Here is a 27,187-nt window from a genome sequence, read left to right on the forward strand (position 1 = left end):
GTGCAACAACATTTGCATGTTAAATTTTTGCATGTTAAAATTTAACATGCAAGTTTTTTAAAACGTAATTCAGCCTTACGGATAACTAGACGAAGCAAGTCAATAACAGTAATAAATACATCATCAAACAGTAAAACTGACACAGCTGATATAATCCTCTCAAATACGCACATAAAATGGATACATTTATAAAACAGATGGCAGTCTTGATCATAAAATAAATCCTCAATTCTAAATATTTAGAAGTCATATAAAGAGCTATTCCCCTGCAAAGATTACAATCCAATATGAGCTGTAATGACGTCATTATGTAACATTATACACGATTATTATAAAGTCTGCTCTTATAAAAAATGCATTCCTGAGTGTGATAAATCATACATAGTTTAGAAGAAGCTGCAGTCCAATTGTTTGCGTACAAGTTTCATTAAAAATCTAAATTTATATAGCTTATCCATCCATCTATCCTCTTTCACGTCTCCACTTCAGGGTCAGGGGGGGACTGGAGCTGGCACGGGGTGAGAGGCGGGGTACACCCTGGACAGGTCATCCGTCTGTCACAGGGCTAACACAGAGAGACAGACAACCATTCACACTCAAAGTCACACCTATGGGCCATTTAGAGTCACCAGTTAACCTAACCCACTAACTTCACGTTTTTGGACTTGCAAACTCCACATAGAAAGGCCTCGGACAGATGCTGGATTCAGACTTTCTTGTTGTGAGCTAACAGTGCTAAACACCATGACACCTTGCTGCCCTATACAGGTATATGTATAATTTGTATATAAATAAAATATATTTTTTAAGCCCAACTGCCTCTGACATGTAATAATTTAGTGTTTCTGTTTGCTTAATGTGATACAACACTAGATTTTTTTTGTCTTTTGTTTTGTTTTTTGCTTTTGTGTATCATTAATTATTATTTATCTTTTTTTTTTTTTTTTAGAATAAATGACAGCTGTAAGAATAATTTAACTTTTTAAAAATATTTAAGTCAGCTCAGCACTAACAGGAGGAATTAACACAATAATTATTAACACTTTTGTGTTGACTGAGAACCTTATAGATTATAACTTTTACTGGAAGGTTTTACTGAATAATAACTTGATTGCTGATCACTCAAACCAGTTATGTGAGCTTAAAAAGAGATGTTTTCATGCAGTCTGTAACCGTAGGTGTGTTTCACTTAGGCTGCAGGTTCCCAAGTAATAAAACTAAGGTGTTAATTTATGACAGCGCCACAGAGAGCTTTAAATTCAGGCCCAGAGGAAGAAACTTTTTTCTCAGGACAACAGGATTCAGCACAGGTGGAGGTAGGACAGGTCTTAAAAAGTCTTTTATGTATATGTAATTATTAAACATACATTTAAATGCCTTTTAATGCTTTTCAGGGATTTGGTGCTTAAACATGACAGTTTCCTACAGTCTTGAGGTGGCCAATGCCAGGTTTGCTGGCTTTTCCAGGCTCCTGTTCAGGTGGAAGGGAAGCATCTACAGGCTGCTCTACAAGGAGTTACTGGTGTTTTGTAGTGTTTATTTGTTTTTCAGTTTGTTTTACAGGTAAATTCACATTTTCATACCGCTCTTACTCTTACCTAGCTTTGCTTGTTTGTCTCGCAGTGACAATTTTAATTTGCTCCACAGGTTTCTCCTCACACGGAGGCAGCAGGATCTGTTTGAGCGTATCGCCCTTTACTGTGATCAGTTCACCAACACCAACTACATCCCTGTTTTGTTTGTGCTTGGTAAGAATGAATCATACAGCAGTTAAAGAACTAAAAAAAAAATCATATGCATGAACTTTCTCTCTTTTTTTTGTTTTATTCTAGGTTTCTATGTGACCTTGGCCTTTAATAGGTGGTGGGGTCAGTACACCAGCTTCCCACTGCCTGACAACCTGATGATGGTGGTGTCTGGGAACGTCCACGGGACTGATGAGAAGGGCCGTCTGCTGAGACGAACCCTCATGAGATATGCCAATTTATCTTCAGTCCTTATTCTCCGCTCCATTAGCACAAGAGTTCACAAGCGGTTCCCAACTTTGGACCACATTGTGGAGGCTGGTGAGAGCAACAGTTCTTAATCAAAAGTCGAGTTAATTTTAAAAATCTCAAATGTACCTTTTGCACCATATTCAACCATATAATAATTGCTGAATGTACCAGTAAGAAAGACAGAGTGCTTCCAATATAGACAATACTGAGGAAAAAATAAAGGGCTCATTACTCAAGACTTCTTCCTTTTGTACTTCTCACAGGCATCTTTTTACTTCACCAAATCTTAGTTATAAGTTACAAAATAATGCTGAAATAAGTTTTTTCTACACATCAAATACTTATAAACACACAGAAATATATATTTTTAGCACTAAAACAGGGAAGAGTTCAGCCAAGAGAATTGTTTTTATAGGTCACAATATACCACTGTACACCTCACAGGGATAAGGAGTTTGTCCATTTAGTAAAAATGTGTGATTAAGATTGAGTTGGGCAGTGGGGCTTTTGGAATACAAGTATTTTGTCAGTTACAACGGGGGGAAAAATGGAAAAAAAAAGAACAGCCATCATGATTCTCAGTCTTGTTTAGTTTAACTAACAGACCAAAACTCAAACACATTTACTTCATTGTATTTTAAAGTGAATAAAATCCTAATACTAACATTTCAGTGTTATGCAGTTCAGTTTATTGCTGTCACTTTAATTGCTGTCAGTAATTTAATGGTTTCATATATCATGTTAACTAAGTGTGTCTAATACGTGGGCAGGATTTATGACCTTGGAGGAGCTGAAAAAGTTTGAGTCACTGCACTCTGACTTCAACAAGTACTGGATGCCTCTGACGTGGTTTTCAAACCTGGCGTCCAGAGCGAGAGAGGAGGGCCGAGTGAGGGACGACATAGCTCTGAGGCTGCTGATGGATGTGAGGAGTTTACTAAAGAATGCAACAAGAGCAGACCTACACATTTTCTATGACTTACAAATAATCTATGGCTCTAAAGTGTGCGTAAACTCCACTGCTGTACTACATCTGCAGGAACTCAATAACTACAGAGCAAAGTGCAGTCTGCTGTTCCACTACGACTGGATAAGCATCCCTCTGGTCTACACTCAGGTACGATCAGCCAATGAAATATGAGCCATTCATTTAAGTGCTGTACATCACTATAGACTTGATTCATAACTAAATACATTCAAAGATTTTTATATCTAGAACATATTAAGGAATTATCAAATAAAACTTGGATTCTTTTTAGATTTTTTTATAGATTAAACCAACCATCAGCATGTAATGTTGCTGTTGTCCTGAATCATATTAGTGGTGCACATGGATATGCTTCTTTAACTCATGACCAGTTCAGGTTTTTTGCCTAGATCATTACATAAAATGTGTTTTTTTACATGACAAAACCTTTCTGCTGTTTCTTTTCAACAACATATGTGCTTGTCAGATTTCATCAATTTCATATAAATCACCAGATGATTCTACCTTCTGAGACACAACTGTACTTAGCAACCCCTAATTTTCTATCTCATTGGGTTTTTTTTCTGTGTAGGTAGTAACTATTGCAGTTTACTCATTTTTTGGCTTCTGTGTGATTGGCCGACAATTCCTGAATCCCGAGAAAGGTTACAAGGACCACAGACTGGACTTGTACGTCCCTGTTTTTACCCTGCTGCAGTTCTTCTTTTACACTGGCTGGCTCAAGGTAACACAGCACCATCATGTATAAGTGCACACTTCCATTCCAGGCTCTATAATATAGTCTTATCATATTTCAGAGGGAAATATGTACTTTTTATTTTTTGTGACAGTTTTAACATTGTGGTTTTGTATGATTTTACTTTAAAAAAAAAAGACATCCAATAAGCTCATAAAATACACCTTATGAGCATAAATTGGTTGTTCACAGCAGTTGAAAAGTAAAAAAAATAACAATGATGTGATGCTGAGGTCTTTGTTGCTGCTGTTCTAAAAAGAGATTTCCTATCAAGATTGTCTTTTGGTTTTACTTGAATAACTAATACAACTACGCCAAGCTTATGTATGCGAACTTTCTTTGTTCAACTCATAAACCCTCTAAGTTATCTGGTGACCAATTGGAGGCCCCTGACCCATCAGTTGGGAACAGTAGACTGAGATGTTTACTGAATATCACAGCTGCATGGAGAAAGGCATGCTGAAGCACTGACGCATGCAGTTTTTTTTCCCACTGTTTGCTTGTCCAGTTTCTGTTTCTGTTTTGTAGGTGGGAGAGCTGATCATCAATCCATTTGGCGAAGATGATGATGACTTTGAAACGAACCAGTTGATTGACAGAAACTTTCAGGTTTTCCCCTTCAGACATTCCCTCTAATTATGACTACTAGAAACCTAGAATGAGATGTTAAATCTCTTTCTTTCTCCCGCAGGTGTCAATGCTGGCTGTGGACGACATGTACCAGAATCTGGCTCCAATGGTGAAGGACAAACACTGGATGCAGAGACACTTCTCCATCCCTTACACTCTGTCGACAGCAGCGGAGAGCCTCAGACCAGCATTCAAAGGCTCCACTTATGACATGAGGTAAAGTGAGAGGGATGGAATTTAAGATATATGAGTATATCCATCCATTCATCCATCCATCCACCCTACCCGAACCTTATGGGGTTCGGGTAGCGGGGGCAGCGGCCTGAGCAGAGAAGCCCAGACTTCCCTCACCCAAGCCACCTCTTTCATCTTGTTATGTTATGTTATATATATGTGTGTGTGTATTTTATTCAAAATGTAAATATTTGTGAACTCTATTTATAAGTAGAACTGGAATTATATATCAATCCTTCTATGATTATCTTGATTTTTCTTTTTTTTTTGTAGCTTGTCAAAAATCTTTTTCATTTTTTATAAAAATTTTAATCCATATGATAATGATAATATAATATAATAATAATGATAATATTACATAATGATAATGGGAATATATCATAATTTTCAGTTACAATTTTGAAAATGTAAGTATATTTTTATACTTAAAATTTATTTAACACTTCCATTCTGGACAGTTTGTTGTAATAGCTTGATTTTACATTCCTAAATAAATCACAACCACTGCCATCTTTGGGTTTAAAGTATCTTCCATGTTTTCAGGATGAGTGCTGAAGATCTAGAGATTCACCAGCCTGGAGGCACTCCTATGAACAAACAGCATTTGCACCTTCAGGGCTCTGTGAGTGATGGGCTCAACAGCCTTCTGCAGTGGGGTAAAGGCATCCTGCGCAGTGGGAGCCTCTCTTCTCTGAAGGAAGTCTCGTCAAACCCAAACGAGGCAGACGGGGATGATGAAAGGGAAATAGATGTGATCACTCACAAAGAACAAGAAAGGGGACTAATTAAAGTTTTAATTGAACACAACTAATTGATACTTGCTGTCATGTTTTTGAAAACGTTTATTGTAAACATGACAAAAAAATGTTTGAAAACATTTTTTGGGGAGGTGGAAATGTGACATTGAAAGGTCTCGCTTGTTTTAAACTGTGAACTACAATAAGATTTCATCCTTTTCAGATTTTATTTGTAGACATTTTTGGAAATTAAGCACAAAACTAATTATTTATTTAATTATTAACTATTAGATCTCCTGTTTGCTTAGTACTGTGTCAGAGACCCATTTTATCCTATCTGTCAGAAATCTATGTATTATGAGAAAAAAATGTCTGATATTCTTGAGTAAATAAAATTCCAGATGAAAAATATGTTATTATTATCATTATTGTGCAATTTACTTTAAGTGGCTAAAAACTATTTGGAGGGAGCTAAAGTGTTTCAAAGCAGAAAACACTGTGACTGAAAACACTGTAAAACCCTGATGACTGTAAGTCTTTCATAAATGAAAACTTTATCGGTATAATGAAAATTATGAATGTTTATGATTGTTGAATATACTGAAATAGGTTTGTCTTCCACACAGGCTCTGTAAGATGTGATTAATGCTATTAAAAAGGTGTATTTAACTCAATCCATAGTAAACCTTTGATTGTGAAAGCCTTGGAGGTCTGAAGCCTTTGTTCAGTAAGTAATCCTCCCTTGCTATAACTGTATTTACATAAATCCACGTGATTTCCCTTAACAACAACAACACTAACAATAATGATATTAAAGTTGCAGTTTATTCTTTACACTTAGATCACACTAATGTATTTAATCGTATCTGACACGAGTTTTTATGAGTTTTTATAAAAACATATTAATCAATGAATTTCGCAAAAATCCCGGCTGTAGCAAATACCAATTAAAACTCATCCATGCAGATTTATTTTTAATTTCTTTTTTTTTAAGTTGTGTTGGAAGGTTGGATAAACAGTCAGGGTTCGAAAAATGTGAACTTTCTGGCAATTATTTTCGGAGTTCAGCCTTCAAAAGTTAAGAAAATTAAATACTCGACTGAGAAGCTTTTATTTTGTAAAGGAAACAGCGACGGAAGGCCGGAAGGATCAGAAGAGTCTTTGCTCTTCCGTGTTGTCAGAAAACCATAGAATCTGTAACAGGGTGCGGGACACTTGTCAGCAGGTACGTTGGTATCTACTGTTTTTAAGAATTGACCACACTTCTTACTCCGTGAAATGTTCATGTCCCGTGAAGTTTTGTTAAATATGAGCCTAGCTGGCCGCCAGGGTTGTTGATGACAGCTGCGGTGAGGGATGGACTCGTTTACTGAACACCCTGGTAGCATGCTAATGTTAGCGCTCTCACTTTTACCTAATGGGAGGAGGTGATATTTGTGTCAGGGAACTTTGCCTGCTGATTAGCGAATTCCTAGCATTTCAAACAGTGTTCAGATTTTATTAGGAGAGCTAGGAGCCAGTTTAATTAATCGATATTTTAAACGAAGCCAAAGTTTCTAAAGAAAGTTGGGTTTTGTTTGGTTTGACAGGAGCATCCCTGCGCAGCCACGCAGGAAAACAAAAGCGGTGTAATGTCAGCCGATGAGCTCCTGCTACTGCTGAGCTACTGACTGCCACCTTCACGATGGGCGACAACCCTCACCTGCTGCTCGGCAGGATCCGCTTCCTGAACAGGTGCATCGAAACTTTCAGGAGGAGCGAACCGGTGCCCGAGTGTCTGTGTTATGTCCCCAAAGAAGTGTGCTACAAAATCTGCAAGGATTCATCTTCCAGCTCATCCGCTTCCTCCTCCGGTGCCTCTGCGGGAGGCTCCACCGTGGGAAAAACCATAGTCTCTGTCTTCGAAAGCCCCCATCAGACTGCCCACAGTAAGAAAGCATGCAAGTACAACATTGAACCAAAGAAAGGGACATGCATCCGGACAACAGGGGAGGAGTACTGTAATAGCCAGGGCCTTTGGGTCAAAATGAATAAGGTAAGACGCTGTTACTTCCCCTTGGATGCAGTGACATCAGTAAAAGTCTTTGTGCTGCTTGAAACAACAATAACCCTTTGTTTACATACACTTTACATACTGTTACAGTGGTGGATGCTCACATTAAATAATGAGGTCCAATAATCCAGTGAGCCTAAAAGCACTCAGACAGTTTCAGACAGTGGATGAACTGAGTGGCTTTGCTAAGGCTCAGTATAACACAGCTCTAAAAGGGTCAAAGAATAAAAGTATTGAGCTGCAAAGTAACATATTAGGTACATAGTAGTGAAATTTGACCCTCTTTACAAATGAAACTCACATTAACTGATTCCAGTTCTTATATCAAATGTTTTTTCTGAATGAAAGGCAAGACTGAAGATTTCAGTTTGTGATATCATATTAGGATCTTCTCATGTCTGCAGTGATTTTCATCCAAAGATATGCATTAGGTTTAACTGGTAATCTCAGAAAAACAGGTGATCTTGTCACTATCAATAAGAGCTCTGTAAAATGATGAATCATGAATATAAGCTCGAGCAACTGAGTTAGAAAGAGAGAGGTTTATGTATTTTTGCCACATTTTATTACAGCAAAAATAGATTAATCTTGATTATAATTATTGCAGTGTATATTGCACAATAATGGTGCACATGTCTATTGTGGTTAAAGTTAGAAATAATGGGTTTTGTTACATACAAATAATTCATGTAAGCCAAACACAGGAATTATATTCCTGTGTTTGGCATCAAATAAAACTATTTCAGACAGTTTTTCAGCTCTTGGCTCTGTATGAGGTCATAGAAAGCTGATATCCCTAATGTCATCTCAGACATGCAGCTCCTCATACCTGCTGTTTAAACCCTCTGGTTGCAAAAGGGCAAGCCATTCAGGAAAACAGTTGGCTTAAAGGTAACAAGGGTGGAGTGAAATATGGATTTTTCAGAAAGTGGATGAACTTTGCATACAAGATAAATAAGAATTTTTTATGAGCTGTGACACAAAATTTAAAATATGGAACTCGAAAAGGTATTATAGGTTGATTTGTGTGTTCTCAATTATTGTAAATTTGGTAAGAAAGCAAATGTTGACCAGTTGATCCGTGGCTGTCCCCAGGAGCAGCTGGAGGAGCACCGTCCGGGCCAAGATTTGGAGGAAGGCTGGATCCTCGTGTGTAAACACACCGAGGGAGGCGACAGGCTGGTACCCGTGGAGTCACCAGAGACTGTCACTAGGCAGCAGCAGCTCTTTGGCTACGACCACAAGCCCTGCAACAGGTGGGAACAAGTGGTGGATGTGGAGAATGCACTTTACATTGGCGAGAAACCCAAAATCGCAGAGTGTGATGAGGCTGCCATCCAGAAGCTGAGGTGAGTCCGTCTGTGCAAAGTTAAAATGGAAAGTTGAGTTTTCTGGTGCAGCAGATTTTAAAATGAATGCAATTAATGCTCAGTTGAACTGTTTCAGGTATGTTCCTCCTACTTGGACATATGAATGTGATGAGGACCTCGTGCATTACTTCTACGATCACATAGGAAAAGAGGACGAGAACTTGGGGAGTGTGAAGCAGTGTGTGACCAGCATCGATGTGTCTTCATGCTCGGTGAGCAAAATTAAGCCCTCGTCACAAATGAAACTCGCATCGACTGACTTTAAATCTCATTTCAAACAGTCTAAATCTTTCTAAGTATAAAAAAAAGAAAATGAGGATTGTAGTTTGTGATGTCATGTTAAGGTAAATAGAATACTAGTAACTAGTCCGTAAGGTTTGTTTTCTTTTCTTTTTAACGTTGGCAAAACATGGATTGGCGTTCTCGGTGGAGTTACATTGGACCTCTTTCCTGATGACATCAAAAATGCAGTGAAAGGAAACTAGATTGATCTGAGAAGTTTTTATGACTTTAATTTGACCCAGTGACCATCATGATAGACAGTCTAGTATAACATGCATGTAATTATTTGTGGGTATGACAAATATGTATGTATTTATGAATTTAAAATGGGTTTGTTTATGAATTCAGTCCATTCATCAAACCTTGATATTTGCTTACAGGAAGATCCCAGCGGGGGGGCGAGTTGCCTGACAGATGGCGATGTTGAAACTTACTGGGAGAGCGACGGCATGCAGGGCCAACACTGGATCCGCCTGCACATGAAGAAAGGCACTGTGGTCAAGTAAGGAAACACAAAAATTGAGTAATAGTAAAGAATAGTAAAAATAAAGTCAAAGGCTTGGACAGTGCAGTGACTATGACAACAAGATCATTAAGATAAACTGTAATGTAAACTGTGCCACATGCAGTTTTTTGCCTTGTGGTGTAATGTATATATTAATATTAGTATATATAATGGTATGAATATAATGTTTTTGGGTTTGACAACAACTGATCTGGGTATTATACCCAAATTTTGCACTATCCCTATGATGGTGTAATCATCACGTAGAGTTGCTATATTAGACATTTAAAAATGTGAAGCACTTTATGTCTCTTTTTGTTTCACTGATAAGCTGCTGAGGTCTCAATATTTTATTTATTGCCTGTTTTGTTTACTAGTAAGCTGATACTGACTGTGGACTCAACGGATGATAACTACATGCCCAAAAGAGTCACAGTGTTTGGAGGAGAAGGAGACAACCTAAAGAAGCTAAGTGACGTCACCATAGATGAGTAAGTTTTGTCAAACGAGATTATTGCTACAGTTTGCAATTTAACAAAAAAAAAAGTTCAAAAATGAATGCATACTGATTACAGTTTATATTCTACATTTATGTACTTTTACTTTTATGTTTCTAGTAATCTGATAGGAGAAGTGTGTGTGCTTGAGGATATGACTTCCCATTTACCAGTTATAGAAATTCGGATCGAGGAATGTAGAGGTCAGAATTTTTATGTTTTTGTGTCAAACTAGCTGATTTCTGTTTGAATGCTTTTGCAAGAGCTTTTGCACTGAACATAAAGCAACGCTTTTTTCCTCATTTTGGCTTTTACAGAGGATGGAATAGATGTGCGGATCCGAGGCTTGAAGATTAAGTCGTCCTGTGAGAGGGATCTGGGTCTGAACGCTGATGTTTTCCAGTCCTCTAACCTCGTCCGCTACCCACGTCTGCAGGGCACCCCACCAGATATCCTGTACCGCAGAGCGTTAGTTATCCAGAGGTAGGTCAGCGAACATTGTGCCCCATGTACTTTTTACAGAACTAAATATTTGTCTTCGGGCTTGGAAAAAATATCCTTCTTCAACTTCTCAGGTCTTTACCCTCAAGATAAAGTGTTCTGATTGTCCATGTTATCTGTAAACAGAAGGTGTTTCCAGTTTGTGTCTCTTTCTGTCTGCAGGTTTATCAATCTTTTGGACAGCGCGCTCCCGCACCTAGTGCCAGCCTGGGATTACAGCCTGGGTACCTTCAACCAGATCAAAGTGAGCCGTCCTAAAGCTTTTAACATGTCATTTATGATCTGTGCACAACAGCAAGCATTTTTTATGTGTTTCTTTATAACATGTGTCTTTTGGTGCCCATTAGAGCATAAAGCAGTTCTTGCTGCTGTCCAAGCGCCGCTCAGCCCTCATCACTCAGTGCCTGAAAGACTCGGAGACCAGTAAGCCAAACTTCATGCCTCGACTCTACATTAACCGACGTCTGGCCATGGAGCACAGGGACAACTCATCTCTGGACCCAACCTGCAAGAACGCCGTCTTCAACCAGGTAGGGACCAGAAGGAAGCCTAAAATTCAATGTGTAGAGAAGATGTGCAATAACTCAGATGCTTTATTTTTCCTCTTGCAGGTGTATGAGGGTCTCAAGCCGTCAGACAAGTTTGAGAAAACTTTAGATTACAGGTGTGCATTTTATCAGCCTCTTGTGTCCAATATTTAGGACTTTTATAACTCGAGGATTAAAATCTGAATCTCCAGTGTGCCTTTTTGATCCTTCAGGTGGCCCGCTCGTTATGACCAGTGGTGGGAATGCAAGTTCATTGCAGAGGGAATTATCGACCAAGGAGGTGGATTTCGAGATAGCCTCGCAGACATGTCGGAGGAGCTTTGCCCCAGCTCGTCCGAGTGTCCCATGCCTCTCCCGTTCTTCAGCCGGACATCCAATCAGGTAGTCACTATCCCATTGCCGCCTATCATCAGAATGGATATCACTGTTGTTCTAAAAGTGTCTTTTGCTCATCTGTCAGGGTGACTTTGAGGCTAGAGATTATTACGTTCCCACCCCTTCCTGTAAAGAGTTCCACAAATACGAGTGGATCGGTCAGCTGATGGGTGCTGCTCTCAGAGGGAAAGATTTCTTGGTGAGTCTTTTGTAGGTTGTTTGCAATTTTAGAAATAGTGTAAGAATATTTATTGGGTTTTAACAAAAATGTAATGGTTTTATTAAATTATTGTAACATAGATAATTACCATTGTAAATATTTATTAGTTGTAGATATTTGACTTTTCAGACTTGCTGTGTGTTCACTCCTGCAGGTTTTGGCTCTTCCGGGGCTTGTGTGGAAGCAGCTGATTGGGGAAGCTGTCAGCTGGAGTAAAGACTTTGCTGCAGTAGACTCTGTACTGGTGAGGATATTCAAATCATTACATTTACATGGTGGTGTCATTTAAATGTCAAAGCTTTGAAAGAAGAAAAGTCTCTGCTGACTGTGTTTCATAAAAGTACAAGAATTTATTGTCACTATTTTATAATAATTATTAATTTGCTCCTACAGTTTGTTGATCGATTACATTTGTTTCATGTAGCGTTTTGGGTTTGTTTTTTTCTTTTTGCATTAAAATTAAAATCTAGAAGGAATTAACAGATTGGATGGGTTGTTTTCCTGGTTGCCTCACTGTGAACATGTGTTCAGGTAAACCTTCTGGAGGCCATGGAGAACATGGACCAGGAGACATTTGAGTTCCGATTTGGGGAGGAGCTGGTCTACACCACTCTGCTGACGGATGGCTCAATGGTGGAACTGATCCCCGGTGGCAGTAATGTGTCAGTTCGTTATGAGGACCGCAGTGAGTTTATCCGCCTGGTGCAGAAAGCTCGGATGGAGGAGAGCAAACAGCAGGTGGGCTTCACATAAATTGGAATTACCCGTATTTCTTTTACTCTTTAAGCCAACTCTTTGTAAAATACTCCAGTGATGTTTTAGTGGTTTGTACACGTGCGTTACAGATTGCTGCCATACAGACGGGACTGCTGAAGGTGGTTCCTCAGGCAGTGCTGGACCTGCTCACCTGGCAGGAAGTGGAAAAGAAAATATGTGGAGACCCAGAGATCACTGTGGAAGCTCTGAAGCGACTCAGTGAGTGTCCGGCCTGGATTTAAACTGACTTTGACTATAAGCAGACATTTTTCTGTCGTAATTAAGAAAGTGAAATGGGACCATTTGCAAGTAATTTATCCAAGACACAACTGGAAGTGGATAAATTCAAATAAAATTCTAGCTTAGTTTAAACTAAATCTAATTTTAGCAGTGGTATCTGTTATGTTTTCGAATGAATTGTATTTCATTTTCAGTACACCCGTGTATGCATGTGGTACCTTTTTTCACAAGTGGACTTGGCGTAGCTTTAAAAATACAAAAGAGGTTGACCTCTTGTGGGACTTTTCCCATCTTCGTTTTATCCACGTTCCTTTCAAATCCTCGACCACAAATGAGGTCTGAGATGTTGTTTCTGTTAAGGTACAAGTTAAGGTGAAGTAATAAGATGCAAGTTGTATTAAGTCACAAAATGCTGCAAGTAACCAAACCATTGTAATCTTTTGTTCTCCCCACCAGCACGTTATGAGGACCTGGAACAAAGTGATGTTAGAGTGCAGTACTTATGGGAGGCGCTGACAAACTTCACCAATGGTGAGTTCACTGTTTATTTTTGCCCCATTTTAAAAAGTAGTAAATGGCTCTCACAACATAAACTCTGCACCAATGGCCAAATATAAAAGACAGATAAAGCTTTTGGGTCCGAAAAATGACGCCAATGGAGAAATCCCTTAAATTGCTATTTTTTGTAATGACCAGCAGGGGGCAGATCCTCTGGTGTTAAGAAGAAGATGGGTTGTATAAGATTGAAAAATAAACCTTATCGTGCTTTGTCTATGAGCTCGGTTCACTCTTTCATGGTGAATTTATGGTCTAGGTTCTAGGTTTATATAAAGATGCTAAATTGTATTTGTGTCTGCATTATTCAAGTGCAGATTTTGACCCAGACTGATATTCTTGATTTCTGTCTTCAGAGGATCGCAGCAGGTTTCTGAGGTTTGTAACCGGTCGAAGTCGTCTTCCTGCACCTATCTACGTCTTTCCTGACAAACAAGGGTGAGTTCAAGTGTACGTAGTTATTATTATTTGACTACAATTAGATTTAGATTTGATTGTAATTTGTTTTTTGTTGTTTGTTTTCTTGATTCAGCTCTGAAACGACTGATGCACTTCCACAGTCCTCCACATGTTCTAGTACCCTTTATCTACCCAACTATCCGAGGTATAACAACCCCATGTGCTTTATGTGCACTGTTATTAATGATGCATTGATGATTTAACAGAAGTTAAATCTCTTAAAGATTATTAAGCAGTTTTTGAAGTTGACAGCACTGTTACATTATTGTCTTGTGTTTCCTCTATTCCTTGTTTTGTCCTGCAGTGCGAAAGTTTGTGAGGAGAAGCTGCGCTATGCTGCGTACAACTGTGTGGCCATTGATACCGACATGAGTCCCTGGGAAGAGTGATCTCCCTACTGTTTCACTGACCGCTGCACACGCCACAACTCAGTCGAATCAAGATATCTTGCCAACTTTTCACCATACCCTCACAACTGCCAAATAACCAATAGCTGTATATAATAAATAACTATATGGAAACATGGACGTGACTCAGTATGGTTTTTATTAACTTTTTATGTGTTCAACTCAGTAAAAGATCAAATTTTTCTTCAAGACTCATTTAACCCAGACAAAACAGGAAGAAGTTATCATGACATGTCATGTTTAAATGTTGCTGGTAATAAAAATGAGTAAACAGTGTTTCTAAACCCAAACTGTTAAAAATGATCAAACAGATAAAGTCATCTGTATAACACACGGTCCAATTAATTACTGTTAATAAAATTTTACATCAGATTTACGCATTATATGTATTTACTCATTCTTAATCTTTATTTTATTATATTTGTATCTGAAAACAACCTATTTAAAGTACCTGTGTTACACGTTCTTTAACATTGTCTATTCTTTTATTATACATTTTGAAATGACATCTGTTTTCACTACTAACTCTAAAAATTGTAAAACAAAATAGAAGTTGTTGCGGGGTGTGGTTTGTGACTCAGCCACTGAAGAGGGAGAGGGCAGTGCCAGGGAAGGATGGTCAACAGCAGGTAGCCATCGTTTAATCGTGGCTCCTCTATTTAAGCAGCGTGACGGGACTCGGGGAGGAGAGTTGGAGTACAAAAGCAAAAATAACAACATGGTGATACACAGTGAGAAGCAGACAAAGGCACGCTGAAAGACGCGTGCATGCAAATACATAAACAGAACATTTGCACCATTCCCTGCAGTCATCAAGTCCTTTTGTCACAGCAGTAATTAAATACATGTCATTATCCACTCACCAGCCACTTCATATGGCAGTAATGGCCCAGTCTATAAAAGATCTTGAGCCCAGAGGTCTTTTCAACCTTTCTCTGTTCAACAAATATAGGTGATTATATGATGTGGTGTGATATGGATGTCCCTTACTTATATTTGATGTGTGATTGTGTTCCTACACCAGTTTCTTGTTGTTAGTGTCTTTAATGTCTGCAATGGTAACAACTCTGTTATTGTGGTTATATTTGTCTGACAGTTGCTACAAGGCACAGATGGAATTTATAAAAGGACAAGTAAATAAAAATAATACTTTGTTTGGATCTGCCATCCCTTTGGCAAGGTCTGTTAAAAAACTCAACCGTCACTCTTAGATAAGATCAAATTGGTTAGGATGTTCAGGAACAGCGAAATACTTAAGCCTAACATGAGCTGGAGACTGCAGGAACAGTGGAGGGAGTTTTATATCACCATGGACTGAGAGGTTGCTGACCAAGAAAGACTGCCTTGCTTCAAAGTTGATACTTTCAAGCGTGACTGAAATGTGCCGCTGCCCAGATGGACAAGCTAAATACATTCTGGACAAAAGTTTTATGGTCAGACAAGACCAACTGAGTTATTTGGCTGCAGTGACAAGAGGTTTGTTTGGAGGAGTAAAGATGACCTAAAAACATTATACCAGATGGTGGTTGCATCATGCTCTGGGGCTGTTTTGCCGCCAGTGGAACTGGTATATTCCACAAAGTGGATAGAATAATGAGGAGGGAGTACCTTCAAATTCTTATACTTTACTTTGGATCAACAACTAAACTTGAAGGCAGTTGGGTGTTTCAAGAGGACAATGAGCCCAAACACCCTAACAGAACTGGTTTTGAAATGGATGAAGCAGGCTAACATAATGCGTGTGGACTGGCGCTTTCGAAGCCTCAGCCTTAACCTTATTAAAAATGTGTGGATTGTGGGTCCATGCCAGGGAAATCAATTTAAATGAATTCTACCAATTCTGCCAAGAAGAGTGGCCAAATATCCTGCCAGAATTAAGGCAGAACCACAAGTATCTGGTATCTTGCTAAAGCAGATTTTAGCCAAATATATGAGGAGGTGCATGCATATTTTGGACCCTGTGTGGATTAGAGGAAAATAAAGTTCAAATTTGTACATCCAATTCTTGTTTGTTTGTTTTTTTAAAGTTATGAAAGATGTATGTTGCATAAGCAAATAAATCATGAAAGTCCCAGAATTACCATGATATTTATGCCCATGACGAGTGTGTAAACTTCAGACCACAACTGGAAAAAATATGACTTAACTAACATATAGTAACATATATACTATATGTTCTAATCATTTTAGATAATGAATTTCTGATTTTCATGATTTATAAGCCACAGTCATCTAAAATAAAACAAAAAAGGCTTGAGATGTGTTATTGGGATATAAAAAAGTTCACATTTTTGAATAAAATTATGAAAAAAATAAACTTTTTCAGAATATTTCAGATTTTGAGATGCACCTGTATGTGATACCTTGAGCGATATCTGGAAAAATGATAACAGCAAGAGTGAAAGGGGAGGTTTACAAGATGATAGTAGGGCCTGCTATGGTGTATGAAGATGGCGGCACTGCAGGAAGACAGGAGGGAAAGCTGGAGGTTGAAGAACTGGAGATGCTGAGACCTTAATTGAGAGTGACCAGAATAGGCAAGATTATAAATGAGTACATCAGAGGGACACGGTCAGGCTGAGCGATTTGGAGGCAAAGTTAGAGTTTCAAGGCTACCATGGTTTAGACATGTGCAAAGGAGGGAATTGGATATACTGGACGGAGGAAGACCTCAGAGGAGAAGAAGAGCATGCAGAAAGCTGGTGTAACTGAAGAGGATGCAAGGGATGGAGTGAGATGGAGGCAGATGATCTGCTGTGTCCACACATAAATGAAACAGTCTGATGAAGAAGAAGAAAATGAAAACCTTAGAGAATATGAAAGCAATTTTGTACTTTCTGTAATGTTGTTCTGTCTCTGGTAGTGATATCTCGAAACTTTTCTGAGACAATAAAGGAAATCTCGTTCGCTGAAGAGTTAGTTCTCGCGAGACCTAGGGTGTTCAAACCTCCCCATGAGCCCTTGCGGTTCCTCTTTCTAGCCGGCGCCTGAGAATGGGTACGTGTTTTCATGCTCGCGCTGGAGACCGAATCCTTACCCATCTGATGTTTTAACGAAGGAATATTCCAGTAATGGTTTGCTATAGCGATAAATGTTGTCATCTAAATAGAAATAGTTGACTCTTTGCTGTCTATAGTATGTTGAATTTGTTTTAAAGAAATATTTTCTAGTCGTTATCTGAAGCGAGTATCCAAGATGGCTGCACTCAATGGCTATGTAGTTAGCTGTTGAGGCTGAAGCGTCCCCAAAGACTTCTCTTGTGGCTGGTTTGGGACGTTTTATTGTGAAGTAGCGGTGTTTTCGCGTTAATTTGGCTTTATACGAGAAGTGTTGGACATCTTTGCTCGCAAATTCAACTGTTTAGGCTGGTCGAAGTTAGCTTAGTTAGCATGCCTATCGTGATCTTGTCACGCTGCTTGGCTGAGACGCTTAACGTAATAATGTAAATGCTTATGCTTTTTTAGAGAAGTATTTTGTCTAGTTATTGTTGTCGAGCTTAATTCAGCTTTATTTTGTCCTATTTAGAGGCATCTTATTTTGAAAGCTATGTCGCAGGTAGACCCGGCCTGTCTCGTGTCTCCCTTCCTGCATGCTCTATGATGCATTCATGTTCTCCAGTGGGACACCTTGGGCTTCACCTCTAAATGTTCCTTGTTGTGCTTTGGAAGATGGACTGAATTATCTGGTCCACATTCAAACCATAACATGGAGTAGTGGAGCACCAGCCACTTGGAGAATAAAGACTAATGCTCATTGAGTGGGACAGTTAGCAGGCCTGCATGCAGGGTGGAACACAGGAGATGTCACTAGCCACATGTTTTGGTGGCTTTAGGTCCACGTTGGTGATGTAGGGCCCCTGGATTACTACTGAAAACCCAAACGAATATATATAATAGTTGTGGAAATATGTTTATGTCCTGACTTTAGGAATGCTATGATAGCACAGTCTAGGGTGTATTTGTAGCCTAGAAGACTGAGATTTTAAGGTACCAATGTGATGTAGTGGGTCTGTAAGAGCTTCTGAATGCATGTATCTGAGTATTGCATGTAACCAAACTGGTGTTGGTCACTTTGTCAAGATGCTGTTAGCTGTGTTATTATTGGCAAGTCCTGAAATATTGCTGCGTGGTTTTGAGTCTGGAAGTTGGCTCATCTCAGTTTTTTGTTTACTGTTAAAATAGTTTAAATCTGTGTTAATATGCAACACAAGTTGGCTTTGTTAATTTTTAACTTTTTGCAAAAGCAACTACATCTTGCCATTTTAAAGTACCATTTGATTGCTTGAGTGACATGATGAAACTCTTTTATGCGGAATCCAAATCAAATTGCGGACAACCCTTACCTTGGAGAACTGATTGCTCAAGCACAAAAAAATAATCTTCTTGCTAGCATCTTGTTGTTGGCCCAGTAAACTGACTCCTAGTTTTCCGTATTTTACTTTTGCAGGTATCTCAAGGGACAACTGGCATAAACGCCGCAAGACCGGCGGTAAACGCAAACCCTACCACAAGAAGAGGAAGTATGAGCTCGGGCGACCTGCTGCAAACACAAAGGTGACTTTTTTTGCGGGGGGCACCTCTTACCTGATTAGACTGAATAATGTGGTAGCGTGGGTGATGAAAACTTGACCTTAGGTGGGTCTTTTTTTTGAGCCGTTTTGGTTCAAAGCTTTGGGCTTACCAATGTTAGGACTTGTCATAGTTACACTGACACGCTTCAAAGCATATGCATGCTGCTGCTCAGGAAAGGAGGTTTCACACAAATCATTTTATAAACTATAATACAATGTGTTCTCGTTGTTTTGTTTTTTTTAAAGATTGGAGCTCGCCGCATCCACACGGTGAGGGTCCGCGGTGGGAACAAGAAGTACCGAGCTCTGAGGTTGGACAATGGAAACTTCTCATGGGGCTCTGAGTGTAAGTTTCTCCTGGAATACCTTTTGATATTCCACACACCTTTCCATGATGATAACTTTGTCCAGTTCTGCTACTGAATGCAAGTGGTGACAGCAAAGACTCCTGAGAAAGACACCTTCTCTCTATTCATAGTTAAATGATTTATGAAACTATGTAGTCAGATTCAATGGGAAGTTTAATGATCGTGCCTGGGTTTTGTGTATTCAGGCTGCACACGGAAGACCAGGATCATTGATGTGGTCTACAATGCCTCCAACAACGAGCTGGTCAGAACCAAGACCCTGGTGAAGAACTGCATCGTCCTTGTTGACAGTCTTCCCTTCAGGCAGTGGTATGAGGCTCACTACGCCACTCCACTGGGACGCAAGAAGGGCGCCAAGCTGGTATGTCATAAGCTCAGTGTTGATGCTTGTAGTTAAAGCATGTTATAACTAGGTTTCGCATTCTCTTGTGTTACTGTGAATGCTTTTTAAATGCTAATGGAGGCACATCGCTTTCATATGCAGCAGCTTTGTCATACCAAAGACTCTTAAGTTGTTTTTTTTTTTTTTTTAATGCCTTTCGTCTCCCTTCAGTGGAAGACGTCTTTATTTGTCCATAAACAACCAAAGTACAAGCCTTTTATCTTTATTAACAAAGATAACAGATTTGATATGTGTCTTTCCATGACGATAACTTGTCCAGTTCTGCTACTGAATGGAAGTGGTGATAGTAAAGACTCTGAGAAAGACCTGTCAACTGAAGTTGCTCATTAAAAGAACATTCAAAGCATGTGGTTTTTGTGCAGTAATTTTTTGCAACATCTAAAGAGCTTTGCTTTCCCATCCTGATGCAGAGCCCTGAGGAGGAAGAGATCCTGAACAGGAAGAGGTCAAAGAAGACCCAGAAGAAGTACGATGAGCGCAAGAAGAACGCCAAGATCAGCTCACTCCTGGAAGAGCAGTTCCAGCAGGGAAAACTGCTCGGTAAGTCCAACATTTGTGGCAGAATTATTTTTACTTGGATAAGTGGTGAGTGCTGTTTGAAAGTTTTCATTTTGGAGTATGAAAGTGTAATCATGTGTGGTAGTTTATCTTGTGCATATGTGTTAAAATACAAATACCAGGGCAGTGTTTTTGGTGTATTTAACAAAAAGGTTTTCACTTTCCACAAGAATTATAAATAATTTTGAGCGACTGTTTAAAAATTTGCTAGGAATAAAATATTTGTATTTTTATTGAAAGGTCAAATGACAGGAGAAATGCAAAGACTGACGTTAACATGCTCTCATTGCCTTAAATATATTTCTGCAACATCAAACCCACACATCTGAAACTTGATGTACTGACCTTGATAATGTGACTGACTCTGCTTCCATCTTCCTTCATGCAGCTTGCATCGCCTCCAGACCCGGCCAGTGCGGCAGAGCAGACGGCTACATCCTGGAGGGCAAGGAGCTGGAGTTCTACCTGAGGAAGATCAAGGCCAAGAAAGGCAAATAGATGTACAGCTGTTTGATACGTCAATAAAATCCAAACGTCCCACAATTGTCCACTGTGTCTGCTCTTTCACTGTTATTTGTGCATTCAATCAGAACTGGATTTTCTTTTCAAAGGCTAACTGGGGGTAAACTGATCACACATTATAATTAGTGACAAATATAAAAATGTAGATTTCTGACTGCCTTCAGGTCTGCATGCGTTAAAGAGTGCATTAGATGAATTGCTGAGTTGGAGGAGTATTCAGATCTGAGTAAAAGCAACTATTTAGAATGACATTCCCACACCTATTTTAATGAGGAAAGGCCTCTGCTGCTTAGGTGTTGGTGTAAATATAAGGCAAATACTTGTTAATGTCTGTTCGTTACATTAACACTGCTTGTGTTGGAGTCGAGGTATGACTTTTAACACTTAGCAGTGGATTTGATGCAAATAACCAGAAAAAATCTTGAGGGTGTTTTATTTCTGCCAATGTAGCCTGCAAATATTGGATAACATATTTGAGAGGTAAAGTGTTGTGTGTGTGTGTGTGTGTGTGTGTATAGAAAATGAGAAAATCAGTTCCTTAGAAGAACATAAGGATTGCATTAATTGAAACTCACGTGGTTAAACGTTTTAAGTCTTTAAACCAGTGTGATGAGGTGTGTTTTAGGTTAAAAAGTATCAGCCAAAAGATAACCTGAGAAAATTCCATTCATTAAGGGTAAAAACACCACCCTAACCTCAGTCTGGACCTTTGTGAAAAAACAATTCCCCTTAAAACCTAATGAGTCACGAAACCCTTTGCAGCAAAAACTAATCTGTAATCAAGCATTTGTGGTAACCAGTGTTGGTCAAGTTACTTGAAAAAAAGTAATTACTAATTACTTCTCGAAAAAAGTAATCCATTACTTAATGATTACTTATCATTAAGTAGTTACTTTTCGAAAACATGATGCACAACCTGATTACAGAATAAAGCAAAAGAACTTTCAGCCCAATTCAGTTTTTTCTGCATAATCCATCATATAGAATTGAATCAAATGAAAAGCCTCTTTCTAAAAGTTGTTTTATTAGTTTTAATCTTTCAATTTTATGCACATTGCTTTAAGCAAAAATTGAGTTATATGCAACTGTCTTTGACTTGAAGAGACTTGTTTAACATTTAAACCTATTTTCTGTTATCAGGATACAAAGTTAATGTGAGTAAAACACAATTGCTTGAATACAATTAGCGAGTAGCCTGCAAGATTTAATAAAAACTATTTTAAATCCATGGATCAAGCTGACTTTTAAAATTTGGGAAATAGTAATAAAATAGTATAAACTAAAAGAAGATGTAGCAATTCTTAAGTGGTGTGCATACGATACACATTTTGTTCCAAGTAAATTGGATTCTAGATTCAAAGATTGGACAAATAAAGGATTAACAGCTTTATGTATGGTAATGGAGAAAGGTAGACTACTAGTTTTGAAAAGGTTAAAGAAAAATACTCGTTAGAAACACAGGATTTTTGTAGATACCTACAGATGAGGCAAAAAGATCAAATCTAAGGCTGAATTAAGCAAACAGCTATTAGACTGGGCATACAGCTCAAATAAAGATAGAGGCTTTATCGCTGCCTTGTATAAAGGGTTAATAAACATGAAATCACACTCAACCCTACATATTAAAACAATGGGAAATGGAGGGAGGTATAGATATTATGAAGGAGGAGTGGAAAACAATAAGGACATACCAATGGAAATGTAGCAGCTCACAGAGCTGGAGGGAATTTGGTTGGAAAAGCCTGATAACATATTTTATTACATCTCACCAAAAATCAAAGTAACCCTCCCATTTGCTGGAAGAATTGTGGAAACACAAATGCAAATCATTATCATATAATTACTGGGACTGTCGTGTTATTAAAACTTATTGGAAGGGAATACATGTAGCAGTACAAGAGATATTTGGAAGTTATTTGCCTCTAGAAAGTAAATCTTTATTTTTTGGACTCATGACAGAAGGATGGACAGAGAACGATAAATATTTGTTTAATATTTTGTTGGTGGTAGGCAAAAAAGCCCTCACAAAAAATGACTTTCATGTCAGAGCCCAACAATGAACATGTGGATGGACGTCATAATGGACATTTACAGGATGGAGAAAACGAGCGGATGTGAACTACAAGAGGGACCTGTGTGTGTCATGTTGTAAGAAATGGATGGACTATATAATAACACGCAGGCCAGATTTAGACTTTGTTAACCTTAGATTTATTATTTATATTACTGGTAATTAAATCTCTCTCACTAATTGTTTTTGTCATTTTGTTTTGTTTTTCTTCTTCTTAGTTTCTTCTTCTTTTTTCTTCTTTTGCATGGATGTTTTCGTTGTTAAAAAAAGAAGAAGACATTTAGATGGATATCTGTAACAAATTATTGAAGCTGATGCACATGATACTGTACAGTGACTCCTAAATGTCAAAAAAAATTAAATTAAAATAAAAAAAACTGTTTTCTGCATATTTCAACATATAAAATAAAATAATGTTTTGTGTTTACACTCGCTCTTTCAAATAGATGCAAGTAAAACACGGCAAAAAATAATTACAATTAAAGATTCAGCGGCACTAAGTCCTTTCGCTCTTAAATCTATTGTCACCTGTTTAGCAGGAGTGGGGCGGGTGGAGGTTTGCCTGGTGCCACAGCAGTCATGTTAGTGGGGGGATCCAGGGGTTTCTCTGTGAATTTCACATTCCCACGCAGAGTGTACAGTGGACACTAATGTTTCATTCACTTTTTACGGAATAAAACTCAAAGTAATGTCAGTACGTCAACGCTTTGAATGCTGCATGCTCGTACTCTCTCCTGCACTCCTTATTATCCATGGTTGATCTAATCAGTAATCTAAATACTTTTTTTGCTATAGTAATCCCGTACATTACTCTTTAGTTGAAAAAAGTAACTGGATTACAGTAACGCGTTACTGCCCATCTCTGGTAGTAACTGTCAGTCTTTCGTATCACTGTGGAGGAGCTTTTTTCCACTTTTCTTCGCGCCTCTACTACCTGAGGAGACTGCGGAGCGCACACATTCCCAGATCTCTGATGTTGAACTTCTACAACTGTGCCATCAGCAGCGTTCTGACGTATGGATTTCTAGTGTGGTTCCCCAGCTGCACCAAGGCCGATCAGCAAGCACTCCAGCGGGTGGTGAAAGAAGCTGGCAGAATTATTGGAACAAGTCTGCCAGAGATCAGTAATATCTTCCCCACTCGCTGTCTGAGGAGGGTGCACAGTATCCTGCGGGACCAACATCACCCTGCGCGCCACCTTTTCCATCTGCTGCCCTCAGGGAGAAGGTACAGGTCTATACAGGCCAGAACATCCAGACTGGCCAACAGCCTGTATCCACAGGCTGTGAGGCTCCTGAACTCTCTGCCCCCCTCTCACGGACAATAACCATATCCAACTTCTTAATAGCAATGAACTGGTCTGCATTGGTGCATCATATCTTTATTCTCTTCCCCCTCCTGCCCCCCCTCTTTCTTAAATAGATAACTATCATATCTGATATCATATCTCACAGTACAATAATATTGAATGGGTTGTATTGTTGTACTTTGTCATGTTTCTCAGGTCTTTGTCTGAATTTCTACGAACATTATTGCTAAGGATTGTCTTATTGCATTGGAGTCACACTGGGTTAAATATGTACACTTGGGTTTTAAGGGGTATTTATTATTTTCTTCTTTTTTTTTGGGTTGTATGGAAGCCCCAAACGCAATTTCATTGTTCTTGACAATGACAATAAATAAATAAATACTAAAATACTAAATACTAAAATTGTGTTAATGCAAGCGCAGACGGTTTTCATTATTTCAAGCAGGGTTAAGTCAGGATTTTGACATGGCCACGTAACCCTCCATGGTGTGTTAGTTTTATGCCAGAGGTTACAGGAATCAAACCTTCCAGAGAATTGAATTTCTCGGTCCACAGAACATTTTCTCTCTTGGGGATCATTAGATATTTTTTTAGAAAATGTGAGATGAGCCTTTGGAATTCTCCCATGGATGCCATTTTTGCCCAATCTCATTCTTATCACTGAACTCCGACCTTCACTGAGACTCTGAGTTCTTTAGATGGTTTTCTGGGTTCTTTTGAGACCTCTTGGGTGAGTTGAAGTCGAAGCGTTGACTCCTGAGAAGGTTCACTGCTGTTCCAGGATTTCTCTATTTGCAGATAATGACTCTCACAATGGATCACTGGAGTCCCAAAGCCTGAGAAATTGCTTTGTAACTCTTTCCAGGCTGATAGATGTCAATGACTTTGTTTGTCACCTGTTTCTTTAGATCATGGGACACACAATGTGTTTGTTTTAGTCTTTGTCACTTTGTCAGGCAGGTTCTATTTAAATAACTTCTTGAGTCTGGCAGTAGTTAGTTTAACTCAGCTTCCCAAGAAGACATGGTTATGAAATCATCATTTAAAATCTGCAATTTTTTTTATTTACTTGTGTTATTCTTGTCTACAGGGAGTGCAGAATTATTAGGCAAATGAGTATTTTGTCCACATCATCCTCTTCATGCATGTTGTCTTACTCCAAGCTGTATAGGCTCAAAAGCCTACTACCAATTAAGCATATTAGGTGATGTGCATCTCTGTAATGAGAAGGGGTGTGGTCTAATGACATCAACACCCTATATCAGGTGTGCATAATTATTAGGCAACGTCCTTTCCTTTGGCAAAATGGGTCAAAAGAAGGACTTGACAGGCTCAGAAAAGTCAAAAATAGTGAGATATCTTGCAGAGGGATGCAGCAGTCTCAAAATTGCAAAGCTTCTGAAGCGTGATCATCGAACAATCAAGCGTTTCATTCAAAATAGTCAACAGGGTCGCAAGAAGCGTGTGGAAAAACCAAGGCGCAAAATAACTGCCCATGAACTGAGAAAAGTCAAGCGTGCAGCTGCCAAGATGCCACTTGCCACCAGTTCGGCCATATTTCAGAGCTGCAACATCACTGGAGTGCCCAAAAGCACAAGGTGTGCAATACTCAGAGACATGGCCAAGGTAAGAAAGGCTGAAAGACGACCACTGATGGACTGATGAAATGAGAGTGAGTCTTGATGGGCCAGATGGATGGGCCCGTGGCTGGATTGGTAAAGGGCAGAGAGCTCCAGTCCGACTCAGACGCCAGCAAGGTGGAGGTGGAGTACTGGTTTGGGCTGGTATCATCAAAGATGAGCTTGTGGGGCCTTTTCGGGTTGAGGATGGAGTCAAGCTCAACTCCCAGTCCTACTGCCAGTTTCTGGAAGACACCTTCTTCAAGCAGTGGTACAGGAAGAAGTCTGCATGCTTCAAGAAAAACATGGATTTTCATGCAGGACAATGCTCCATCACACGCGTCCAAGTACTCCACAGCGTGGCTGGCAAGAAAGGGTATAAAAGAAGAAAAACTAATGACATGGCCACCTTGTTCACCTGATCTGAACCCCATTGAGAACCTGCGGTCCATCATCAAATGTGAGATTTACAAGGAGGGAAAACAGTACACCTCTCTGAACAGTGTCTGGGAGGCTGTGGTTGCTGCTGCACGCAATGTTGATGGTGAACAGATCAAAACACTGACAGAATCCATGGATGGCAGGCTTTTGAGTGTCCTTGCAAAGAAAGGTGGCTATATTGGTCGCTGATTTGTTTTTGTTTTGTTTTTGAATGTCAGAAATGTATGTTTGTGAATGTGGAGATGTTATATTGGTTTCACTGGTAAAAATAAATAATTGAAATGGGTATATATTTGTTTTTTGTTAAGTTGCCTAATAATTATGCACAGTAATAGTCACCTGCACACACAGATATCCCCCTAAAATAGCTAAAACTAAAAACTACTTTCAAGAACATTCAGCTTTGATATTAATGAGTTTTTTGGTTTCATTGAGAACATGGTTGTTGTTCAATAATAAAATTATTCCTCAAAAATACAACTTGCCTAATAATTCTGCACTCCCTGTAATATTAAAATGTGTTCGATAGACTAAAATATGTTTTGCAAATATTCAAAACTACTCAACTTTTAATAGAGAGTTTGAGTGTTTCCTGTCCAGAAAACAGATGCAGTACTTCAAAATCATTTAGTAACTGTATCATAGACACCTTTTGTAGTCAATAGCTGAAAAACTCATGGACATCACCTGTCCTGTCCTGCTCTGCCAGGCCTGAAAAGCATGCTCTGTTGGGTTGACTTGACCATTAAAGAATATCTCATTTCTTTAGTTTGAGAAACTCTCAGGTTGCTTTTGCAGTATCAGTTTTGCAGCATTTTTTTGAATCTGTGCAGAGTAGAGCCCTGTACACTTCACAGTACATCCTGCCACTTCTTCTTTCTTTTCTTTTTTTGCCTGTCCCGTTTGGATCTTTAGCCATCAGAATTGTTGTCTGAAGGCCAAGAAAGATGCCAAGCGGATTTACTTTACCAATTGGATCATCATGGCCTTGTCATATTTGATTGACCTTTATTATAATTAAGTATTTATTTTACTTGATTTTCGGTTGTTACAGACGGGGTAGACATGACTGGGGGATAGGACAGGGAGAAAGAATGAAAGAAAGAGAGGGAGAGAAAGAAAAATAGAGGGGAGAAGAGATGGTGAGAAAGGGGAAAGAAAGAATTGAAAAACAAACAAAACACCTGGATCACCTGTATGGAGATAAGAAAAAACAGAAGAGAAAACAAACAAAAA

General features: G+C 38.9%; 3 protein-coding genes and 3 non-coding genes across 6 annotated transcripts; all 6 read left to right on the forward strand.

Moving 5' to 3' along the window:
- Positions 1–1,405: 1,405 nt before the first annotated feature.
- Positions 1,406–5,662, forward strand: best4 (bestrophin 4). The gene is made up of 9 exons (XM_085439035.1): positions 1,406–1,563; positions 1,648–1,748; positions 1,833–2,066; positions 2,768–2,922; positions 3,037–3,114; positions 3,557–3,709; positions 4,250–4,330; positions 4,413–4,567; positions 5,129–5,662. The coding sequence occupies exons 1-9, from the start codon at positions 1,412–1,414 to the stop codon at positions 5,394–5,396; spliced, it is 1,377 nt and encodes a 458-aa protein (XP_085295161.1). The 5' UTR covers positions 1,406–1,411; the 3' UTR covers positions 5,397–5,662.
- An 801-nt stretch (positions 5,663–6,463) lies between these two features.
- On the forward strand, positions 6,464–14,208 carry hectd3 (HECT domain containing 3). The gene is made up of 20 exons (XM_085439381.1): positions 6,464–6,547; positions 6,912–7,357; positions 8,471–8,724; positions 8,822–8,957; positions 9,408–9,529; positions 9,910–10,023; positions 10,150–10,232; positions 10,347–10,512; positions 10,693–10,774; positions 10,878–11,060; positions 11,142–11,194; positions 11,291–11,459; positions 11,539–11,652; positions 11,828–11,917; positions 12,205–12,411; positions 12,519–12,648; positions 13,126–13,200; positions 13,581–13,662; positions 13,757–13,828; positions 13,988–14,208. Exons 2-20 carry the CDS (start codon positions 7,007–7,009, stop codon positions 14,070–14,072), a joined length of 2,568 nt encoding a protein of 855 aa, XP_085295507.1. The 5' UTR covers positions 6,464–6,547; positions 6,912–7,006; the 3' UTR covers positions 14,073–14,208.
- Positions 14,209–17,008: 2,800 nt separating this feature from the next.
- Positions 17,009–20,537, forward strand: rps8a (ribosomal protein S8a). The gene is made up of 6 exons (XM_085439270.1): positions 17,009–17,087; positions 18,537–18,643; positions 18,907–19,006; positions 19,214–19,389; positions 19,842–19,971; positions 20,378–20,537. Exons 1-6 carry the CDS (start codon positions 17,084–17,086, stop codon positions 20,485–20,487), a joined length of 627 nt encoding a protein of 208 aa, XP_085295396.1. The 5' UTR covers positions 17,009–17,083; the 3' UTR covers positions 20,488–20,537.
- Positions 18,697–18,806, forward strand: LOC146687338 (small nucleolar RNA SNORD46). Its single transcript, XR_014916624.1, has one exon. It is a non-coding gene; the product is annotated as a small nucleolar RNA SNORD46 (small nucleolar RNA).
- Positions 19,047–19,116, forward strand: LOC146687339 (small nucleolar RNA SNORD38). The gene has a single exon (XR_014916622.1). It is a non-coding gene; the product is annotated as a small nucleolar RNA SNORD38 (small nucleolar RNA).
- On the forward strand, positions 19,667–19,734 carry LOC146687340 (small nucleolar RNA SNORD38). The gene has a single exon (XR_014916623.1). It is a non-coding gene; the product is annotated as a small nucleolar RNA SNORD38 (small nucleolar RNA).
- Positions 20,538–27,187: the final 6,650 nt, after the last annotated feature.

This window comes from Copadichromis virginalis, linkage group LG18 (genome assembly GCF_057382275.1).
Source record: "Copadichromis virginalis isolate Kocher_CV1m ecotype Utaka linkage group LG18, C_Virginalis_male_GT1.1, whole genome shotgun sequence".
NCBI classification, from domain to species: domain Eukaryota; kingdom Metazoa; phylum Chordata; class Actinopteri; order Cichliformes; family Cichlidae; genus Copadichromis; species Copadichromis virginalis.